This window comes from Diaporthe citri, assembly GCF_014595645.1.
Source record: "Diaporthe citri strain NFHF-8-4 chromosome Unknown scaffold_1, whole genome shotgun sequence".
Lineage (NCBI taxonomy): Eukaryota > Fungi > Ascomycota > Sordariomycetes > Diaporthales > Diaporthaceae > Diaporthe > Diaporthe citri.
In genome coordinates, this window is record NW_025064846.1 from 4,177,113 (window position 1) to 4,193,997 (window position 16,885).

Sequence of the window (16,885 nt, forward strand, 5' to 3'; positions counted from 1 at the left end):
CGATCGCAAAAGTATTGGGCCACTTCATATCTTGCTATCATGGCCAATGTCATGTCTACCACGCCTGAATTGCTTTGAATAACCATATACGACCTTGACGCCAAGCTATTCTTGTCGTGACTGCACCCTCGTGCCATTCGTTTGAGCCCGAAGCGTCCATGTGCCCGTGGGCAGGCACATGAGCTGCACTCCCTCGTATTGTTGGTACAGTCTACAAATACTATACAAATGATACCTATTTCCTGGTCGACTAAGCGTTGACGACTCAGGCAAACCTCTGAAATGCTTAGTCGATCTTGATAGAAGAGTAGATCTTCCGCGTGAACCACCAACTAGAGAAGAATCCAATGGTACCTGCAGGCTGTCAGCAACTTGAAATGAACCAAGCGTAGCACATGTGAACTCACCAGTCAGGATGAAGAATAAGAACGAGATCAGCCCGCTGTACCCAATGTACAACATGCTGCCCACGAAACCACCCAGGCTGAGCTTGGTGATCCAGTATATCATCGCGTTCAGGAAGATGTAGCCTGCGCTAGTGCCCGCCGCCAGGAAGGACCTCCACTGCCAGTTGTAGTTCTCCGCACACAGCAGGAAGTATACCATCAAAACGGTGACTGCGGCGCAAGTGATTATCATCAGGCCGTAGCACAGGAAGAGGAAACCAAACATGTAGTAGATCTTGCTGAACCAGATACTACTCATGATGAAGTACAGCTCGACGAAGATGGCACCGAATGGCAGGATACCGACGAGGAGCATGCTGGGGATTGGCTTGAGGTAGGTAGTGGCCGGGGGGATCTGTCGAGGGATCTGGTTCGTGCGGACCGGGGACTCGATCGGGGCGGATTTGAAGCCCAACCAGGAACCTGTGCAGGAGAGTGGGACTGAAATGATGAACCAAATCAGAACGAGGACAAGCATCGTCGTGAATGGCACGGCACCGGATTGCTTCGCCCAAAGGAGGAGGTTGAGGACGAAGAAAATAGAGAACACTATTCCGGGGACGAGGAGTGGTGTGAGGGCGATGTTGAGCTTCCATTTCTCGCCGTCAAGGGACTTGTACACCCGCGCGGATACATAGCCTCCAACAAAGCCCAGGATGGTGTAGAGTAGGACCAGAATGGTGCCAAGCGAGCCGCGGTTCGACGGGGACAGGAATCCGAGCAGCGCAAAGCAAATGGTGAAGCCAGTCATGACAAAAAGTTGCGCGCCATTTCCGAGGAAAATTGAGAGCAGAAGAGGGTGGGATGGTGTGCGGAAGACGTCGCCATGGACCAGTTTCCAGCCTGAGTCCTCCTGCACCCCATCCTCGACCACGGATGTCCCGTTCAGATCGTCCAAGTTGATTGAGTCAAGGCGGTTATATCTCGCGATATCCTTGCGCAGGGTGCGGACGAGTACGGACATGACGGTCATGACCAGGAACACCACAATGATTGCCGAGTTAATGAGCGAGAACCAGTGGATCTTGGGGTCGAAGACGTGCAGATACTTGTCCCACCGAGTGGCCCAAGCGGTGCCGGACTTGATCCAGAAGACGCCGTAGGAGAACTTGACGTTGGTCTGCCCGTCAGCAGACAGCACAACTGGTTCGTATTTTTCCGTGGCGCAGTCGGGCTCCTTGTCGCCGTACTCGAGAGAACGAGGCTGAACGATAACTCCCACCACGCGCAGCTGGTTTGGGTTTCCGCCCACTTCGTGATACTCGACGATGATGTCGTAGTGGTTGTTGAAAGTAGGCTTGTTATTAGACACCTCGCCCATCAGAAACCCAGGGCTGTAGAAATCCGTGTGGGTGAGCTCGTCGGTAATGTCCTGGCCGGCCGGGAGTCCGTCCACCAGCCAATTCAAACTGTAGCCCAACTCGATCTTCTCGTTGACGAATTTCGCTGCAGCTTGGGTATATTTGACGTCGCAAAGGGCCTTGCAGGACTCGTTGGTTGCCATCTTGAGCTCGAAAGGCGACGTCATGATTCTGTCGCCGAACAATATGCTGCCCAAACTCTCGCCTACAGATTGCGGTCCCCCATCTGGTTGGCAGAACTTGAATATGGGAAGATAGTAGTCGTACGCTACCACCGAGTGCAGCATTGTGTCTCCCGGAGGAGCGATCGGCTTTATTGTGTTGACATATAGAGGCACGACATCGCCCTTTTTGTATGAGGTTGGGGCCACGCCGGGCAGATAGAAGGCAGACGCGATTTGTGGCAGGGCGACAAGGGAGAGCAGCGCCGCCGCCGAGGACGACGCGAGGTTTGGTATTTGCATCTTGGGCGTTCGGTGTCCTTGATGATAATGTAGGTCAGCCTTCTGTGCTCGTTGAGAGATACAAAGCAGGCAATGCGCCAAGGCGTAGAGAGCTATGGCTGGATGTGGAACGTGCCTCTTCGAGTGGTGGATCTCTTTCAGATAGCTCGAGGGAAGGGGGAGGGAGGGGCGCAATGCTCAGAGCCGTGTGTCGCCGAGCATGCCAGCGTATTCAATGCTGAAGAGATCTGATGCTTTCAATGGCTTTCAATGGCTGCGGCAGACACATATGTGAGCTGCGGTCGAAAATGCAGTGAATCAGTCAGCGCAGCGTTGATGACGGTTTGTTGAATCTTCTCGTTCAGCCAGTTGTCAACTTCTCACCAAACTACTGACTGCGCGGCGCTGCATAGCGTTTCGATCGATGGCAGCTCTAGCGACCCGACCCCCTGTGACGCGGAGCCCGGTTCAGCCTTGGGGTGGCTTAGTCAGGGCCGGGGTAGCCTCTCACTGGCCGTACCTTGGTACGTACCTGGGCGCTATGTACTAAGGGCAGGCAAGCTACTGCTACAGAAATCTTATCGCAAAAAAAAGTTTGGAGAGTTCATGATTACTACCAAACATTTCTACACTGCAAGCATGGCGGCAGCAACAACACTGCCAGTCCTCTTGGACTCATTAACGCAATCCCTCTCCTCGGTTTTCGAAGCAACCTCCAAGATACCATCGGTTGAAGCGCCCAAGGATGGTATTTCCCTACTCGACGTCAAGAACGAGCTCCTGCTCTCGTACCTGCAGAACCTAATCTTCCTCATCCTGGTCAAGCTGCGCAAGTCAAAACAGAGCAGTCTAGAGGACGAAAACAAACAATTCGACGATGGAGAAGTTGTGAACAAACTGGTCGAGCTACGCTTATACTTGGAGAAAGGAGTCCGGCCTCTGGAGGAAAAGCTGCGTTACCAGATCGAAAAAGTTCTGCGCGCTGCCGACGATGCAGAGCGCAACGAGAAGGCCGCGCAAGCAGCCGCAGCGTCTGGATCTGAGTCTGGGTCTAGCGAGGAGGATTCTGACGAGGAGGATCAGAGCGGAGAAGACTCGGTACCCGCACCAAACTTCGCGCTGCATGCCCTTCCCAATTTCGGCGCCATGGCCCGGCGTCCTGCCGCCAACGCCGCTGGAAAGCACGGCAAAGAGAGCGACGGCGTCTATCGACCACCCAAGGTCGCCCCTACAGTCATGCCCACCACTGAAAGGCGTGAGAAGAGGGAACGGGGCCCAATGAAATCTGCGACCATGGACGAGTTTGTGGCCGACGAGCTATCCGCGGCGCCTGTTGCACAGCCAAGTATCGGTACGAACATCGCCCAATTTGGCAGGAGACTCAAGACCGCGTCGGAGCGCAAGGAAGAAGATGAGCGTCGCGACTACGAAGAGCGGAACTTCACGCGATTGCCAAAGGAGAGCAAGAAGGAGCGCGCTCAGAAGGCCGCGCGTGATGGAAGCAGTGGCCGCATGGACTACGGCGGCGAAGAGTGGCGGGATCTTGGTATGGGCGTCGACCGAATCAACAAGATCACGAACAAGAAAGAAGGCGGGCGGGGCACAAAGGCTCTCTTGGAGAGGAGTCGCAAGAGAGGTCGCGATACTGTGGATGGCCCCAGAGGCAGTGGAGAGGCTCGCGAAAGTTACCAAAAGCGGCTCAAAGTCCTCGAGTCTGGTCGGCGGGACAGAGGAGGAAAGAGGAGATGAATGGAAGCAATGTCGGCTTCGCACGAGAAGACATTGCGTGGGAGACGGATGGCTGGCTACTCAGGATGCATCTGACCTCCCATGTCAAATCGGGTTGGATGGGACCCAAAGTAGGAAATTGAAAAGGCTCACGATTTCACCAACCAACGGGCAGTCTCAACCTAAAGTCCTGCATACGGACTCTCTTTTGATCTCGTCGGATTGGACTCTGAAGGACACGTCTATGCCATTGTCGCTCCATTAGCGGCGAGACAAGCTTACTAGCTCCTTGCCTTTGCCTCGGGACATTGCATCGAGCTACACTACCCATTGTGCATGTTACGCTTGGGCCTGGTCGAGTAACGCTCGGATACCGAGATTTGCCGTCTCCAAGTCTAGGCACAGAGAAAGGCGCGCTTTCAACGTGGCCCAAGGCACAACTGCAACGCAAGTGATGTCGTGGGGCCATAGACAATGCTGTCGAAAGCTTGAGTTCCCGCCTCGTGCCCGCAGGCGTGGTGGGTGGGTGGGTGGGTGTCGCAGCGTCGCAGTGTTGCAGCGACCCCCGTCGATCTCCCGGTCGGCCTGTCGGACTGTCGGACAGGTGAACGTGGATGCGGCTCTTCCTTCACATGCCAAAATTGACCTGGGGCGGTTGCATCAGACAACCATCAGGCCCCACGCCAAATGACGTCGTGCTCTTCGGATCGAAATTCCAGGCTTGGTAGCGGACCTTGTTAGTCTAGCTAGGTCGACAGCTTAGCTGCAGCTGTCGTTTTTCCAATGGTGCGACAATCACAGGCCAATGTTGACGTCCGATGCTGATCCCTAATTGATGGCATGGGCCGGGCGCACCAAAAGTGAGTCTGCGGTATAAAGCTGTCCTGGACGGTAACAATTCCTAGTCTGGTTGCTCCTTTGCCCATCTCGTCAACACTGTTGTCAACCTCAGCTTGGAAATCAAAACCCCTGAAGCACTCAACATGCCTACTGAGTCGAGGGTCGAGAACCCATTGTTCCATCCCTTCCTGTTCTGGTTCCAAATTTTCCAGTATTTCACAGACAAGATCCTCTCTCCAGCACCTCCGGACAGCAGCAAGCCCCTCCGCAGACCCAAGGTAGCCATCGTTGGAGCTGGTATCACCGGAGTGACGTCCGCAGCACACTGTGTTGGCCATGGCTTCGATGTCACGATATTTGAGGCCGGAGGGGAGGAAAACCTAGGCGGTATCTGGAGTGTGAGTGGGCCCTCCGACGCCCTGCTTGAGGTTCAATCATGACCAAAAGCTGACAGTATTCAAGAGGGTCAACAACACCTCCAGTCTCCAGATCCACTCTCTGATGTATCGATTTCACCCGTCCGTAAAATGGGAAAAAGGTTACCCGGATCGCCAGCAGATCCTGAGCCAGGTCAGGCAGTTGTGGAAGAGATATAACCTGGACGAGAAGACAGTATTCAACTTCAAGGCAAACAGAGTCTACCAAGATGAGAAAGGCCGCTGGATAATCAATGATCCCTCCAATGGGAGATTCGACGGTCTTATTGCTGCTGTCGGCACTTGTGGCGATCCCAAGCGTATGTGGACAGCCACAACTTTAAAGTGACATTCCACTAACACTGTGTTCGTAGGACCTCATATCCCAGGCATGGAGAATTACCGCGGCCCAATTTATCATTCCAGTCAATTGACTGGCAAGAGCGCCAAGGGCAAGGTCATGGTGGTCATTGGTGGTGGAGCAAGTGCAGTTGAAGCCCTGGAGTACGCAGCCGATGAAGACGCCGCCAAGGTTTTCGTCCTTGCCCGGTCCGACAAGTGGATCATCCCACGCAACCCAATCGTGAACATGCTCCTCGCCTTCAACATCTTCGGCCAAGAAACCGTGTTCTCCTGGATCCCCGAGATGTTCCTCAAGAAGCTGTTCTACCGCGACCTGCAAGACATCGCCCCTTACAACAAGGGAATTTTCATGGACACACCCATGGTAAACACGGACGTGATGGACAGGATTCGTTCCGGAAAGGCCGAATGGGTGAGGTGCGACATCGAAGGGTTCGAGGAGGACGGAGTGAAGATAAACCGTCGGGCAAAGGGCGTTCCCGCTGGCGGGCCTGGGCGCGAGGACATCATCGAAGCAGACATGATCGTCCTCGCCACTGGCTTCCAGCGCCCCTCCCTGTCGTTCCTCCCGAGGGACAGCTTCGACGAGCCTTACGGCGCGCCCAACTGGTACCTCCAGACCTTCCCACCGAACCACCCTTCCATCAGCGCCATCAACTGCACCTATTTGTCGGCGATCGGCACGGTAGGCAACTGGCACATTGGAATCTACACGCGGATCCTGCTCATGTTCCTCGTCGACCCCCTCACCCGTCCGAGTCCATTTTGGATGGAGCGGTGGATCGACATGACTAAAATACTGAAAGCCCGGAGCCCTACCGGGGCGTTTGACTTTTTCACGTACCTGGAGTTGATCTGGTGGTTCACATTCTCTGTGGCTTTCAACCCGTTCAGATGGAAGTGGGCGATCTTTGTCTTCTTCGGTATCGGCTTTGCGCTGCCGAAGAGACTGGTGCAGGTTGAAGATTCCATTAGGAACGGCCTGGGCCGACCGTCCAGTGACCAGGTGAACCGGGATCAAGGCGTGAGTATCTGATCTGACTGGGTGGGGGGGAGGTGGTATAGTATGTAGGAAGTAAATGAAAAACATGGGCAAAGACAAAATTTTGTGTGCGGACACTTCTTTTGTTTGGGGGGCGGCTTGTGGTTGATCTGAAGAGTTGGGTTGAAGCTAAAGCTGCTGGTGGCTGGGGAAAAGGCTGGTCAAGCGGTGTTCACATTTGTCTTTCACAATATATCGCGAATATCTTGAGGAATTTGCCTTCACCGCAGTCTTGTCTTCATTGGTGTATCTGCAACCTAAGCAGTCCGTTTGGTGTTTGTCGCCGGGGAGGACATGGTTCTATCGTTCGCCGAGGGTGTAGCGTGTGCGTCTCCAATGCGAGGCAGACTTCATCTTCTCTCCATCGCCCCATTTTCTTCCCTCGTGGGTCCCCCGGCTATGAGTGCTCACTCACACCGAAATGCACGGTACTCGTAATAGACAGGCAGGGGGTTCTCGTAGGTCCAGCCATCCGCGTAGTGGTCTCCTCCGTCGAACCAGAACTCATCGCTACCACCAGTAACGTCGTGGACATATATGGAGCCGGTGTGCTGTTTGCCGGAGCCATCCTTCCAGTTGATGTTGTAGAGCGAGTCAGTGAGGATTTCGTCGGTGCTGGCGTAGACGTTACCTAGAATCCGTGGGGGTTAAGATTAGACACATAATTACGAACAGGCCATAGGGGTTGGTAGTGACTCCTTACAGTCCTTGTCGAAGATGTAAGCATCGATCTCGAGAGTGTCGAAGTTGTTGTGGATGCTGTTACATGTCAATCACCTGCTACGAGTCCCCGAGTGATGCATTCTGCAGTGTTCCAAAACACGACAGACGGAGAACTGTAAAAGGAGAAGAATGATGCTTACCCTACGGTGCAAGTCTTGTCATCCTGTTTTGTGCACCAGGTGAGGCCCTCTCCCTCGGGAGGCGGAGCATCTCCACGAGCCGCAAGAGGCGAGGCCAAGGCGACCATCGCCATGTTGGCAATGATGGCCATCAAGAAGAATAAGAAGAGGTTCTGCATGATGGGAGGCTTGAGAGACATCTTTTCCGGTTCAGAAAGCACAGTTGGTGTTGGTAGTGGGATAGGTTGTGCAAAGGGTGGATAGAGGTGTTGTAGATAGAAGAATTGGCTGTGAATGGAAGAAGTGGTTGTGGATGGGAGAAAGGTAGGTTCGAGGATGAGAGAGGGCAAAGATTTGTGTTCGATAGCGATTGATTCGCTGGCAGTAAATGGTACTGGAAGTGAGTTTGAGTTGATACGGCAGGTGCACATTAACGAGGTGGCCATCAAACGTAGTTTCATGCAGGAACTTGCTTGAATATTTCACACCCTCTCAGCCAAGGCAATCCAGACTCACCTGAACCATTTGAGGCGTCACACATTCATGTCCCCATTACTGAATGCATTCAAGTTCATGGTATGGGATTCGACTTTGATCAAAATCCCTGAATATTCTCTTGGGTCGTGATCACTGGTAGTGCCTTCAGATATTCAAGGCAAGATATAGTCAACTTCGTCTTCAGGTTTGGATGAATTCACATTGCTCAAGTTACCTAGGCAGATATGTACTTCCATGAGTAGTATCAACAGCTTCGGATATCAATTCGTGGCCTAAATTTACATTCGATTGTATCAACTTTTCCTTACCCAGTATTCTAGCCAGGACTTGTTCAAACTGCTTCTAGAAGAGATGGCAAATCTATCAACGAAGTAAGGCAATATGATTGATCACGTTATCAATAGGTACTTGCTTGCTGAATGGAGACTATGCCTCTATTTCTCGGACCAGCAGTATTGAAGAATTAAAAGCATCTGGGCTGCCAGATGCAAAAGCCTTGTCTCCCTAGGTAAAATTCTAGAGATGAGAGGCACGGGTTGGGCCCAACGCGACCTGGAATCTGTATAGGAATGCTGGTTTTGCAGCGAGACGAGAGGGTTTGTATCTGACAGCATCCACGTACAAACAGGGACACCAGCTCAGACAACTTCGATGCTGCAAGGGTGCTCACCATCCGCATAAATCTGGCCAGTGGGCATTGGCGATGCAGAAAGTGTAGAACCTCGTTCTAAGGAGCTATGCGAAGTCTATGAGTCTATCGCTAAATCCAAGGTATTACACGTGCCACGTGTCGCGACGAGGCGACAGGCTACATGTGGTTCAATGTTCTCGACTTCGTCTTTCCTGATTCACCAACATCATGAAAGCTTCTTGAGCACCTGCTCCAGCCACCAAACATGTATGCGAATGTCTTCGGTCAGCTCGGGATGGAAGCTGGTGCCCATGATGTTGCCCTGTCTGACAGCAACGATGTCGTTGAGCTCGCCCCCGTGGACCTCGGTGGTGCTGTCCACCGCGCTCCCCTTGACCTTCTTCTTCCTGTCCGGCAAGACGGCCAGAATCTCGACCTCCGCCTTCTCGGGATTTCCATTACGAACGGTAGCCCCAGGCTCCACAGAATCCACAGTTGCGCCGGGTGCCAGCAGCTGCTCGACAATGGGCGCGCGGATGAAGACGCCCGGGAACGGGGCCGCGGAGTCCGAGCCCGTCAGCAGGTCCGACTGCGCCAGGAACGGCAAATGGACGTCTGCCACGAAGCTCTCGATCTGACGGCCGAAGTGGTTGCGGTGCACCTTGACGTCCAGGCCGCCTATAAGCTCCTGACCACCCTTCTTGGCGGCGTTCGCTGCCTCAGCGAGGAGGATAAGACCTGCGCAGGTGCCCCAGGTAGGTTTTTTGGCGTTTCTGTGGCGCCGTCAGCCCGGGCCGCTTTCCCAGGGTCACGCGAAAGAATGAGGGGGGGGGGGGGGGGGGGGGCAGGAGTTCGCGTGGCGTGGACGACTCACTTGACGAATTCTCGCAGTGGCTCCATGAGCCCTGACTGTGCCGCTATGAGAGCGATGGTGGTGCTCTCACCACCTGGGATTATGAGGGCATCGCAGCGTGCCAAGTCCTGAGGGTTTCTGACCTCGATGAAATCAAAGGGCCTTTTCGCCGTGTGTGAAGATGTGCTGGCGAGATGCTGTGCAGATTTGTGAAGGAGGGAGAGGTGCTCGAGGAAGCCTCCCTGGAGGGCCAGGACACCGACAGTAGCCGCCATTGTTTCGTGGAGTCGTCCGCCTGGGGCCTGGCGAGAATCAGCCTGGATGATAACCAGGACGGTCAAATTGGGTGCCCCCCAAGGAAATCCCAAGGAGGACAAGTTCTTATGAACAGGTCTGAACCTTCTGGGAAAGATTGACGGCTGACGTGTGGGTTGACTCGGCTCGGACTCCCTCCTTCGACGATGACAGCGGCAGACGAGTCGTGACGGGCGTCGATGTTGTTGTGGTTCGCCGCCAATGAGCATGGACGGTGACTTATATCCGTGGCCCGGCACGGGCTGGGGGCTAGCCAAGTGTTTCCGGGGGGGCGTTTTTGCTGTCTAGGCCGTTTGATCGGGGCCATTTGCGCCAGTGCCGAAGATCTGAACTCTATATCATGGGTAGGCACGGATCGATGGCCTTGGACGCCCTGCAGCGCCGCCCCTGTGGTCCCGACATCGGGCTGTCGTCTGGTCATTTGTCACTTGGTGTCTCTGAGTCATCAGCCGTCAAAGCAGGTCTGACTGTACCCATCAGGCTTTGGCTCTGTTGTTGGCACCGTCCGTCCAACTTGCTCAATTATATTATATCATATGCGTTTGACCGCGTGGAGGGCGTCTCGAGCGGTGTCACCCAGCTTCACCTTGCATGCCGACCGACAACTCAGTGCTCACTGCTGCAACCCTCTGAATCGTGCGGATCCTTGTGTATCCTGAGCCTCAACGTCGACTGGCCAGACACTCGTCGCCCGCGACTGCCCAACCTTCACAGACGCCATTTCCTCGCCGCATGGTGGCGAAAAAAGTCAAGGGGACTTGAACGCAAAGCGTCGCATTCTTGGCACTCGACTTCTTCCCTGTCTTTTCCTAATAACGGCAAGCCCTGCACCGAAGACTTCTAGAAAATCAGATCGCAGTCTACTAGTCATTGTCTCCACCGACACCCCCGATATATGTCAACCACTGCCATAACAAGAACTGCTCCCCTCCTTCTGTAGTCACACACTGCACACCAGAATTGGTCCCCCCCAGCCCGTGCCCCAACATCTCTCGGTGATTCAGCCCCCACTATACACCCTCCTCCTTCATCATGGCAACCTCAAACGGCACCTCCAACACCACCGTCAACCTGGCCACCCCGGCTACCAACGGCAGTGCCAATGGCGCTAGCAAAAACTCCTTCGCCGTCAAGGCCGGCCTCGCCCAGATGCTCAAGGGCGGAGTCATCATGGACGTCGTGAACGCCCAGCAGGCCCGTATTGCAGAGGAGGCCGGCGCCTGTGCCGTCATGGCCCTCGAGCGTGTGCCCGCCGACATCCGCAAGGACGGCGGCGTCGCACGCATGAGCGACCCGGCCATGATCAAGGAGATCCAGGACGCAGTCACCATCCCCGTCATGGCCAAGGCCCGCATCGGCCACTTTGTCGAGTGCCAGATCCTCGAGGCCCTCGGCGTGGACTACATTGACGAGTCCGAGGTCCTCACCCCCGCGGACGTCGCCTACCACGTTGAGAAGAACAACTTCAGCGTGCCCTTCGTGTGCGGCTGCCGGAACCTGGGGGAGGCCCTCAGGCGCATCACCGAGGGCGCGGCCATGATCCGCACCAAGGGAGAGGCCGGCACGGGAGACGTCGTCGAGGCTGTGAGGCACATGCGGCAGGTCAATGCCGACATCGCCCGGGCGCAGGCGACGTTGGCCAAGGAGGGCGAGCTCGGCATCCGGGCCCTTGCCAGGGAGCTGGGCACCGACGCCACCCTGCTGAAGCAGACTGCGGAGCTGGGGCGCCTGCCCGTCGTGAACTTCGCCGCCGGAGGAGTCGCGACGCCTGCCGATGCTGCCCTGATGATGCAGCTCGGGTGTGACGGTGTCTTTGTCGGCAGCGGTATCTTCAAGTCGGGAGACGCGGCGAAGAGGGCCAAGGCCATCGTCAAGGCCACAACACACTTCAAGGATCCCAAGGTGCTGGCTGAGTGCAGCACTGGTCTCGGTGAGGCCATGGTCGGCATCAACTGCGGCAACATGCGAGCGGAGGAGAAGCTGGCTGGCAGAGGATGGTAATGTCACCAGTTTTGGGCTCCCTTTGTTTCGGTCACACTCTGTTGTCAACAAAAGCTGCGAAGAGCAACTTGTTTCCGCGTGACATTGCATCTATCAACGGCGATTTCATGTACATGGCCCCGTGCTATTCTGCTATCCCAATTATGTACTTTGGAAGAAAGGTTCAGCCCTTACGCGACGGTCAAAGTGGCCGTTGCCTTGAAGTCCCGACTGCTAGCTCCAATATAGAGTGTATATTCACCCTTCACGACCTCCCACTCCTGTCCCGCCACGCCCCAAACGCTCAAATCCCTGCGCGGGAGGTCGAAAGTGACATCCACGCCCTCGCCAGGCTGGATCGTAGTCTTGTCAAACCCACGGAGCTGCCTAACAGGTTCACCAGCAGCAGCGGGGAAGGAGATGTACAGCTGCGCAACCTCGGCTCCTGCCACGCTGCCGGTGTTGTTGATGGACGTTTTGGCGGTGGCAACGATGTCCCATAGGTCCTCTCGTCCACCAATAGCCCTGTCCCCAGTCGCGTATCCAGACTTGAGGTTGTTAGACTCGACTGAGACGGTCTCGGAGTAGTTGCAGGTGGTGTAGCTGAGACCGTAGCCATATTCGTAGCGCGGCGTAATGTTATACTGATCAAAGTACTTATAGTCGATGAAGTTCCCGTCAGTGAAGTTCAGCTCCAACTCGCCGTCGCTGATGATCGTGTCCGGGTTGTAATCGCTCTCGTTCTTGGCTATGGTGTGCACCAGCCGCCCGGACGGGTTCACAGACCCAAAGAGCACGTCGTCGATGGCGTTCCCCGACTCCTGGCCCAGCGCGCCGGCATAGAGCACACCGGTCACGTTCTCGTTCTCGATCCAGGGCGTCCGCCAGGCGGGGGCCGACGGTGTTGATCATCACTACCGTGTTGTTGCAGTTCTCCGCCGCCGCCGTGACGAGGGTGTCCTGCTCCGTGTTGTACAGCTCCGTGCGGTCGGCGCCCTCGCCGCCCGCCATGCCGCTGCTCGTCTCTGAGACGGTGTCGTTCAGCCACCACCGCAGCATGAAGCCGTCCGCGGCCGCGCGCTGGACGAACAGCTGCACCGGCGTCGTCACGTATGCGAGTGAGCCCATCGCAGAGCCGCCAACGGTGGCCATATGTCCCTGCATCGTGGAGGGTTCGCCGTCGTACACGGAGAGGGCCGTGTTGGCGCCGACGTACCGCGGGGCGGCATGGGTGCCGAAGATGCTGATGCTGGTCTTGTCTTTAAGTGGCAGGGCATTGTTGGTGTTCTTCAGGAGGACGACTGATTCGGATGCGTACTTCCTGGCGAGGGCGCTGTGGTTCCCCCTGACGTCTCGATGTTCCGTCTTTTCCGCCAGGGTGGGATAGCCTTGGTTTTGATTAAGGTGATAATAGCCCATCAAGTTTCTGATAGCCATGTCGTCGAGCCGTTCCGACGTGAAGCTGCCGTTTGTGAGGCCGACCCCGAGCGTGCCGTTGGACCAGTGTGAGCTGGATGACAGATCCATTCCCGCGTTGGCGGCGGAGATGCCCGTCTTCTGTGCCGAGACGTCGGCGTGGACGATTCCGGGGAAGCCCAGCTCGACCTTGAGATACTTTGCCAGCAAGTCCTGGCTCTCGCAGCTGTAGGTACCGTTTACCTTGTTCATGCCGCACATCGCTCCTCCCATACCGTTCTTCACCGTGTCGTAAAAGGGCGCGAGGTAAGTTTCGTGGAATGCCTTGTCTCCGATTTGGACGCTGTAGGCACCGGATTCGTCATCGGAAGAATTGGAAGGTTGGTCTCCTGCTCGTTCAGTATGTAGTGCTTGGCTGAAGGGACAACTCCTGCGGCAGACATGCCCTTGACGACGGCGCCGGCCATAATGCCAGCATGGTAGCTGTCCAGACCGTACGACTCCCCCGTGCGGCCACACCAAGCAGACCGAACCAAGGGCTGGAGGGTCGGCCCATAGGCAAGGTGGACGCCTTTTCCTTTGAACTCGGCACCCACTCCCTTGCCCTGACCGTAAGCCGCTTCTGTGTCCCACGTCATGGCCATGGCCAACCCGGCGGGCCAGGTCGTAAGCCAGCGGGTTGGTCGCTGAATCCAACATGTTCATGGCGCTGAAGTTCCCGGCATCACCGGCCGTGATGAGGGAGATCTTCTCGGACGTAGTCAGTGTGCCAACAAAGGCGGAGGCTTTGTCGTAAGCATCCTGCCACTCGCCAAGCTTGAATAAGCGATAAACCATCGGCAAATGTTTATGAGAATGAGGGAGTGTAGTAACATACTTGTACCAGAACTCAGAAGCTGCTCAGTGTCATTGGAGGAGGCATCACCCAATGTGCCAGTAGCAAAGGATAGAATGGCCAAGAGCCAGGCTTTGGCTGATGGCTGAGGCATGTTGAATTGATGTTCTTTCAAATTCTCAGAAGTGAGCGGCACGACGATGGAAAAAAGATCAAAGACGGCCGGTGAGAGCACTTCGAATGTGTGTATATAGAGAAGCAGGAATGTGAACGAGTGTATTCGGCTATTCTGTACAGTAGAACATCAGGTAAGTCTAATAATTCCGGATCAACATGTCTTCAAGCAGTAGATGCCGAATAATTATTCGGCCCGTCCCTTAAGCTTCTGAAATTAGCGTGCATGAAACCTTCCGACCTACGGATATGAAAGAGGGAGAGAAAGAATGGAAAGGACGGACTCCGACGAACGTCTATGGAGAAACTGACGACGAAGTCTCCATTGTCCCAGGAGGAACAGGCGACAAATCTATGCCCGATGTGCCAGACAACCAGACACTCGCCGAGTAACGGATCAGGGTGGCCGCGGTGATAGGGAGCCGCAGCCCTTGTCCCCATCCCGCGCCACTGGGCCACGCGGCTCTTTCTTCCACAATTTTTGGTGTTCGTCCGATTCCACTCTCGCTAGGGGTCTGCAATGCTGCCCTGAGATCCCATTGGCAGATCATACAACCATTATGGATGCGTGAACAAAGCCCCAGCGTCTTTTAACAGCTTTGTATGCGGGTCAGGCAGGGGGTTGGGAGCAAGAAAGGTGAAACGAAACATTTCTGTCAGGGACGTCAAATCGTAAGCAGTGGGTCTCAAATGCCGTAAATCGACAAGCACAAACGCCCCGATGACTCGCTTAGGTGCATCGTCTAATATTTGACAGCTCCTTGGACCAATCAGGTCATTTCGCCCACGAGGTAAGGCTCCAGAAGCAGAAATGTACACCCCGAGCCTTGCGGAGGAGGATCTTGCTGTAGACTGTCTGTTGCGTTACCATCTAGTGAAATGGGCCTTTGCAGCAGACACGACCAAAATGCATTTAACAACCGCCTCGTGTTGAAAGCTCAGACCGGGAAACATCAGGCCAGAAAGTGTGGTCACAGGGGCCTTAATAAATGGTGACGACGTCTCTCTTATCCTCTCAATTAATAATGGGTCCGTTACAAGGGCCTGCCCCTGTACGATGGCAAAACATCGGCCAGATCCGCACTCATCATTAGTGCGGGATGCAACTTCAGAGCATGGTCACGATTGTTTCCTGAACAAGATACCACACAATATCGTGGATGATCGGGGAGCAATTATGGCCAGGAGCATCTCGGGCGTGTCAAAGTCTTGACTGCCAGATGAAGAAGGACTTATGCTAAGTAAAGACCCGGTATGCGAGTTGTAGTTGTCGGAAACTCCTCTGTGTTCTTTGTACTACAATTGCCAGAACCAAGGTCCTACTCCAAGTTTTCGTTCCTCGTTGCCCGCCTTCCATCAGCAGGTTTCATGGTTCGCCCCTCGCTGGCTCAGGAGGCATGATGTCGAAAGAGCAAGGAAGCCTCAAGCAGTTGGTTGGTAAAAGCCTTCTCCTTGCATGACTTCCCTGGTAAAGCCCTCGAGAGCTGTGAACCTGGCCGGGCCGACACCCTCAAACCTCCTCACCATCTTCCTCCTTGACATGGTCGCTGTCATCCTCGTCGGGGAAGCTGACAGCAAGCTTGCGCTTCTTCGCGGGACCCTGCCGAGCCTTGGCGTGGGGCTTGGGGGCCTTTGTGGCCTTCTTCATCTTGTCGTCCTTGCCTTCCTCAGCAGCGCTGGTGTCGTCGCTGGGACCAGCTGCACCATCTTGAGCTTTGGACTGAGAGATCATCTTGCCATCTTTGAACTTGAATCCGTACGGGTTGACGATGGAGTTGATCTTCCGGGGCCTGTATGGTGCGAGTAATGTCAGTCAGCCAAGAACAGTCGGGGCACAAGAGATGCATGCAAGGAAATTGTGGTGGGAGCGTGTGCTGATGGCATTTACTTACACATTCTTGGGCCCGGACATACCAAAAACTAACGGCTGTTAGCAAGACTCGTCCGTTTTGATGAACAACAAAGAACAAGGCAATCAAGGCGGGTGGGTACAGATGGGTTGGCGTAACACCTCAGTCTTAAGGCAAGCATATTGGATGCTGCCTAAGCGTGGAATGCCCACCTCTAAAAAGGGGGAAGGAAGGAATGGCTCATTTTGAGAGTCACTTACGTGGAGCGAGCTTGGTATTGTCGGCCTTGAATTCATCGCAGCTCATGATCATGTGGCACTGTAAAGCAACGTCAAGGTCAGGACTTGCTCATTGAACCAAGCCAGAAGTGAGGGCTCTCGAAGGCGCGCTCGACGCGCGCACTCATCTCGCTGAACTGGATGCCTTATCAAGAGTCTCCAAGAACAGGTAGATATTTGGAGGACTCACCAGGGCGGTGACGGCTCCAGCCGCGGTACCGTCGACACCATCAGCCGCAACGTTTCCAGTCTTCTTGGGAGGCATCTTGGGGTTGGAGAGTGCTAGGTTGAGGGTAGCTTGGTGTTATTGAAATGTTCCTGACAGTGGAGTACTGTTTTGCTCTGAGAATGGATGTTGGGGAGGCGCCTCAAGCTTGTGGTTGATGACGCGATTGAAAGGTCAGGATCGGAAATATGGACGAAAGGCAGAGGTGGCTTGGAGTACGTAGGTAGGCAAGTGGTTCCGATGTTGGTTGCCCAGGTACCCAAAACACGTGGGCTGTCGCAGCTCCTACAACATATGTACCTTACCAATTTCTCAGTCGAAGGTCTCTAAACTTTAACGAAATGTTTT

At 54.9% G+C, this 16,885-nt stretch overlaps 8 protein-coding genes across 8 annotated transcripts; 3 read left to right on the forward strand and 5 right to left on the reverse strand.

Annotated features, from left to right (window-relative positions):
* Positions 1 to 286: 286 nt before the first annotated feature.
* On the reverse strand, positions 287 to 2,271 carry INS49_001149 (uncharacterized protein; the record flags this gene model as incomplete). Its single annotated transcript, XM_043161982.1, has 2 exons — positions 287 to 354; positions 408 to 2,271. The coding sequence occupies 2 exons, from the start codon at positions 2,269 to 2,271 to the stop codon at positions 287 to 289; spliced, it is 1,932 nt and encodes a 643-aa protein (XP_043030488.1).
* Positions 2,272 to 2,889: 618 nt separating this feature from the next.
* On the forward strand, positions 2,890 to 3,999 carry INS49_001150 (uncharacterized protein; the record flags this gene model as incomplete). Its single annotated transcript, XM_043161983.1, has 1 exon — positions 2,890 to 3,999. The coding sequence occupies one exon, from the start codon at positions 2,890 to 2,892 to the stop codon at positions 3,997 to 3,999; it is 1,110 nt and encodes a 369-aa protein (XP_043030489.1).
* Positions 4,000 to 4,961: 962 nt separating this feature from the next.
* Positions 4,962 to 6,633, forward strand: INS49_001151 (uncharacterized protein; the record flags this gene model as incomplete). The annotated part of the gene is made up of 3 exons (XM_043161984.1): positions 4,962 to 5,216; positions 5,281 to 5,554; positions 5,609 to 6,633. 3 exons carry the CDS (start codon positions 4,962 to 4,964, stop codon positions 6,631 to 6,633), a joined length of 1,554 nt encoding a protein of 517 aa, XP_043030490.1.
* A 413-nt stretch (positions 6,634 to 7,046) lies between these two features.
* Positions 7,047 to 7,681, reverse strand: INS49_001152 (uncharacterized protein; the record flags this gene model as incomplete). The annotated part of the gene is made up of 3 exons (XM_043161985.1): positions 7,047 to 7,270; positions 7,343 to 7,398; positions 7,503 to 7,681. 3 exons carry the CDS (start codon positions 7,679 to 7,681, stop codon positions 7,047 to 7,049), a joined length of 459 nt encoding a protein of 152 aa, XP_043030491.1.
* A 1,155-nt stretch (positions 7,682 to 8,836) lies between these two features.
* INS49_001153 (uncharacterized protein) lies at positions 8,837 to 9,738 on the reverse strand (the record flags this gene model as incomplete). Its single annotated transcript, XM_043161986.1, has 2 exons — positions 8,837 to 9,383; positions 9,485 to 9,738. The coding sequence occupies 2 exons, from the start codon at positions 9,736 to 9,738 to the stop codon at positions 8,837 to 8,839; spliced, it is 801 nt and encodes a 266-aa protein (XP_043030492.1).
* A 1,072-nt stretch (positions 9,739 to 10,810) lies between these two features.
* On the forward strand, positions 10,811 to 11,779 carry INS49_001154 (uncharacterized protein; the record flags this gene model as incomplete). The annotated part of the gene is made up of 1 exon (XM_043161987.1): positions 10,811 to 11,779. One exon carries the CDS (start codon positions 10,811 to 10,813, stop codon positions 11,777 to 11,779), a length of 969 nt encoding a protein of 322 aa, XP_043030493.1.
* A 170-nt stretch (positions 11,780 to 11,949) lies between these two features.
* INS49_001155 (uncharacterized protein) lies at positions 11,950 to 14,011 on the reverse strand (the record flags this gene model as incomplete). Its single annotated transcript, XM_043161988.1, has 4 exons — positions 11,950 to 12,624; positions 12,677 to 13,517; positions 13,616 to 13,779; positions 13,826 to 14,011. 4 exons carry the CDS (start codon positions 14,009 to 14,011, stop codon positions 11,950 to 11,952), a joined length of 1,866 nt encoding a protein of 621 aa, XP_043030494.1.
* Positions 14,012 to 15,693: 1,682 nt separating this feature from the next.
* Positions 15,694 to 16,576, reverse strand: INS49_001156 (uncharacterized protein; the record flags this gene model as incomplete). Its single annotated transcript, XM_043161989.1, has 4 exons — positions 15,694 to 15,973; positions 16,098 to 16,110; positions 16,294 to 16,351; positions 16,502 to 16,576. The coding sequence occupies 4 exons, from the start codon at positions 16,574 to 16,576 to the stop codon at positions 15,694 to 15,696; spliced, it is 426 nt and encodes a 141-aa protein (XP_043030495.1).
* Between the last annotated feature and the right edge of the window lie 309 nt (positions 16,577 to 16,885).